At 41.3% G+C, this 5000-nt stretch overlaps 1 protein-coding gene across 1 annotated transcript in view; it reads right to left on the bottom strand.

Annotated features, from left to right (window-relative positions):
- Positions 1-5000, bottom strand: part of rims1b (regulating synaptic membrane exocytosis 1b) — a gene marked incomplete at both ends in the record, with an annotated part of 73603 nt that overhangs the window by 13243 nt on the left and 55360 nt on the right. Inside the window, 3 exons of the mRNA XM_080843439.1 lie at positions 357-422; positions 975-1064; positions 1656-1778. Coding sequence (XP_080699565.1) covers positions 357-422; positions 975-1064; positions 1656-1778 — 279 coding nt within the window. The remainder of the gene's footprint in view (positions 1-356; positions 423-974; positions 1065-1655; positions 1779-5000) is intronic.

Raw genomic sequence — 5000 nt, 5'->3', positions numbered from 1 at the left:
GGAACATAAGTGTGTGAGCGACAGGGAGGCATAGAGCTGAGGGGTAAGGAACAGTGCTGTAAACTATTTTTATAGCACGGCCACATAATATTTACTCAAATAGTCATAGTATCTCCGATTTCACTAATAGATCGATTGAATTTAGAGGGTCATCAGAAAACTGCGAAAAGGGGACTTAAGTTTATGAACCACTTAAACTGGAGTTCTCTGGGACTAGGTGTATCATGAAGTAGGCTGAATCATTATAGTCTTTTTTGTACATTTGTAAAAGTGAAAACAGTGTGAATGCATTATTTGCAGGTTGGGGTAGAACGGGGGCTGTCATACTGGGGGGGGGGGGGGGGGGGGGCTCTTACCTGTCATTCTCTATGAGTTTCATATTTGCTCTCTGACAGCCAGGTCTGTCTAGACTCCCACAATGTCTAAAAGGTTGAAATGACCCAAATGGATGCAAAAAGATATTACAAAAAAATGACAAGAATATTTTTTAAGAGCAAAAGCAAAATGGGGATGAAATTAAAAAAAATACACAATGAAACACACATGCCTCTCTACTCACACTGAGATGTGTGTGTGGGACCATATGTGTGTGTGTTTGTGTGTGTATCTGTATGTTCATGTGTGCTTGACTGTGTATGTGTGTGTATTTACAAATGTATTTGAGTGTCGCTGTGTGTGTGTGTTTACATTGTCTGCGTTTGTGTGTGTGTGTGTGTGTGTGTGTGTGTGTGTGTGTGTGTGTGTGTGTGTAAATATGTGTTTGAGCGTGACGTGTGTATTTACATATTTGTTTGAGTGTGTACGTGTGTGTATTTACATATTTGTTTGAGTGTCTGTGTGCATGGGTATTTGTATGTGTGTGAGTGACACTGTGTGTGTCAAGAGCGAGCGAGAGAGAAGGAGAGAGCAAGAAGAAGAGAGAGAGCCTGAAAGAGAGAGAGAGAGAGAATGACCCATCTCTGTGTTCCCTGTACCTTTCTCGCTCGGGTGAGTGGAATCCCGTGTCTGGCCTCAGACAGGTTGTACTGGCACTCCTGATCCTGTCCAGAGATGGCTGGAGATCACTACACAGACAGAGATCATGACAGAAGGACAAAGAGAGAGAAAGAAAGAAAGAAAGAAAGAAAATAGCAGAGAGAGGGAGACAACACAAAATAGTGTGTTAGACTACCAAAAGATCTCCATGGCTGACAACGTTTAGGCTAAACTAAGTCGCAAGGGGATTGAACAGCATATAGAGTTGAGCTGGAGAACTGCCATGGGAACTCATGGTTGTCATGGGAACTCATGGTTGGTGCATGGAGATTCTGACATTTGCGTGAGTCTCAGTACTACAGGAAAACTTGCATGCTATTCTTGGTGTCCTATATGTTTGCCAAAATGCCTGAAATTAGCATCGGGTTCTTCGTCATTTGCTTTGGACAGAGACAAGAGACAGATGGTCCCACTCACAAAATCGCTATTAGATCCAAGTCAGAAACATATGTTTTTTTTTTTTTTGCGAAATGACAGTGACCTTATTCAGGGTGGCAAACAAGTCCCTCTCATTCCAGCACACTCCTTCTTTCTTTCTTTCTTTCTCTCTTTCCCCTTCTCTCTGTCTATCAATCTAGTTTGTCATCCGCCCATTTTTCTCTCTTCTGTGGGACTCTTACCTAACGCTGACCTCATCAGTGAATCTGAGAATGCGCTGGGGTACGGCACTGCGGGGGGAGACGACCACTCCCCCCTCCTGCCGCCGTGCCGACTTGCTTTTTAGGCATGCAGGAAGGGTGGAGCTTTTTTTGCATGCAGAGGAAAGAAAGAAATTAAAAAAATAAAACAAGCATGCAAGACATACAGGAACAGAAAAAAAGCAAATCAATTGGAGTAAATCAGTATGTGGAAAAAATGACAACAGAACCGTTCACACACAGTGACAGGCAAGAGGATAAGATGGCTGCAGTTCATGGAAACATCAGGCTAGGAGTCTCAGTCTCAAATAAGAAATGCAAAATAAAAAATGAAACAAAATTCCCTTCTTAAGTAGATTTGTTAAAAGAATGGTGAGCCCCTGATCTGAAGATCCACAAAGGAGGTTGAGGAATAAGCTAGCCTGCTAGCAGGATCAGCAGTCAATCGGGCCACAAGAGGGAAATAGTGATTTACTTTATCATCATACATGATAAAGAACATCACTCTATAATCCTATATGGACCTTATTGTCACATCTCGTCATGTTCATTTAAATATAAATAAAACCAAATAATGCACCCTTTTTTATCTCTATAATGTTAGAGGTCAGTAATGGATCATTTCTACTATGAAGCCTGGAAAACAACTGGTCATCACATATCCCCAATGAATCTGCTGCCCTATCAACATACTGATCCCTGATTCTGAACCGCCATTAACCTTTGCCACTGTACTTATGGGATATCCCTCAGTCCCATGTGACTTCAATCACCTGGCCTAGTCTAGTTTAGTTTAGCCTATCATAGACTAACCACCTGGATTGAGTATTATCCCTCTCACACTGGGAGTGACTATGACCACTGTGGTACAGTGAGAGGAGCCAACTGAAACCACGTGATAACTGTGGTGGCGCTCCAATGCTTTAGGAGGCTATGGGTGCTAGTGTCTGTCACTAGCACGTCTTTTTAAGGTGTCAAGAAGTGAGGTTTACTTACCCGCTGGCTACCGTTACACTCACCCCCCTAAACCTCACTCCCATTAATGCTCGTAGCTTGACTGTTCTCTCCCTTGTACGTGGCTTTGGACAAAAGTGTCTGCTAAATGACCAAATTTAAATCTAAATCCATAATGTAAGGGGGCTAAAACCCAAGGGTGCCAGCATCTGTCGTGGTTTTTCGAGACAACTCCATCTTGCTCCCTCAAACACACAAATGGCCCACTGCAGTGGCTTAATTTGTTAACAGTGCTGGCATCAGTTAACTCCAACATGGTAATGTACATTCTGGATGCATGAAAATGAATCATACAAAGGTGCAGGATAACCTCAGAAGACCAGAGGCTCTATATGCAGATTAAATGCAATTCTGCTTATATAAACCCATCAACCCTGCTTTACTGGCTTTACTGAAAATGATAGATTAACTGTGCACATGCACACGCACAGACACTCATACACAGAGAACATCCATACAGAGATTACAGGCTTTTCCAGAATAAAGAATAAAAGAAATTATTAGCAGATAGCAACTACAGTCCTAATCAGGAAGTCTCTCTCTCTCTCTCTCTCTCTCTCCCTCTCTCGTTCTCTCTCTCTCTCTCTCTCTCTTTCTCTCTCTCGCTCTCTTTCCTGCTGGCATGAAAATCACTTTCTCCAACACAACACACTGACAAAATAAACACGCTAAAGGCGCCAATCTCTTCATCTGAAAACATCTAACAACTTCAGTCTCTCTGAGGAGAGAACTGAGCCTCATCAAGACTGTTCCACTCCATGACTGTTAAGCGGCCTACACGTTCACCAGTGAAGCTAAAATGGCCGCCGCGCCTTGGTTCAAACATAGTTTTGAGGTGGAACCCTCCAAGGGGGTGCAACGGCAGTCTCTTGAACGTCCGCACAGGAGGCCATTTTGAGGACAGTATACTTCCGGTAGGGATCAGTGGTACGTTAGGTAACGTCAGTGATCTTCACAATCGTTTACACTCTTATCTCGCGGACATTTTTGACGGATTTACAAATTACTTGATTTACAATCGTCATTACCTTGGTAATAATTCTGGATGCTTGAACATGTTGAAATGTGCAGCTTAATTGTGTATCACGGCTATTGTGTATCAGTCATTTTACATCAATTGGCGAGGCATAATTGTTCTTTCTTTTCAATATAACTTAAGTTGCACATAATAAAACTGAAGTTGCACATGATTTCCAATCGGGTTGGTTTGTTAAACATCTTACATTATGATTTCGACAGGAAATTGCGGACTTTATTGCCAATGAAGATGCCAGAATTTTGTGCAACCTGCTCTATTGAACACTCCCTTGAAACGAGACCTGTCAGAGACCTGTCAATGTTATTTTCATATGAAAACCCATGTTTATAATTCTTCATAAGTATGTAGTGCCATAAGAAATATCTTACGTTTATAACAAACCAACCCGTTTGAAAATCGGTTGAAAATTAAGGAAGTTCTGGTTACTTAAAAAGTACCACTTCCAACACAATGTTAAGGGGGAGTGAGCTATACTGTCCTCAAAATGGCCGAAATGTGCGGACATTCGGCTCCGTCGGCCAGAAACGCAGGCAGGATATCTAGCCTTTATTATAGATATCTATGGAACCCTCACTCTGTCCCTGAACCAAAAATGTACCATTAACACATTAACCACCAAGAAAAACACAATGTGTAAACCCGCTAAGCTTAATACAAGTGTTAGGGTTAGGGTTATGTACCAACAATGCGAATAAGTAAATACATCTGCACATGAACTGAAATGAAATAATAATACTAAATACATAAATAAAAACAGATCGAACTAATGCTAGTTCTAGACAGCTGTAAGAAACCTTACGGAGGAGAGCAATAGTTAACCTGTGTCCTCTTAATCCCATGTATTCATGTGTAGATGCAGTGATGACTTGCATCCCTCAGGTTTAGTCTGTTTTGAGATCATGTTCATTAGCTCTAGCTGGCACCACTTGCTTATTATACCCTTAAAAAGCCGGTAAGTAATTTAGCTGTTATAGCTCTCATTCAAACAATAACTCATCACACTCTTGCAGAAAACATTTCTTTAACAAATGGGGCCAGAAATCACCATTAACTAACTATCCGTTTTTATTATTTAATCACATTTCCTCAGTCAAGATCACAATTATATAATGTTTTGCTGAATCCATATATCCCACACTCTCTACAAATCCCTTAAAGAATGAGATTAAAAAGCTCCCGATGAAGGGTTTTAACAGCCGATTGAGCAGTCCGCTTTAGAGATTTTCATCATTTGAGGTACAAAACGTCAAGGGTTTAATGTATTAATTCCAGGG

The sequence above is a fragment of the Sprattus sprattus genome (genome assembly GCF_963457725.1).
Source record: "Sprattus sprattus genome assembly, chromosome: 1".
Classification (NCBI taxonomy): Eukaryota; Metazoa; Chordata; class Actinopteri; order Clupeiformes; family Clupeidae; genus Sprattus; species Sprattus sprattus.
The sequence above is the reverse complement of the archived record's forward strand: the minus strand, read 5'-3'. Positions and strand labels throughout refer to the sequence as shown.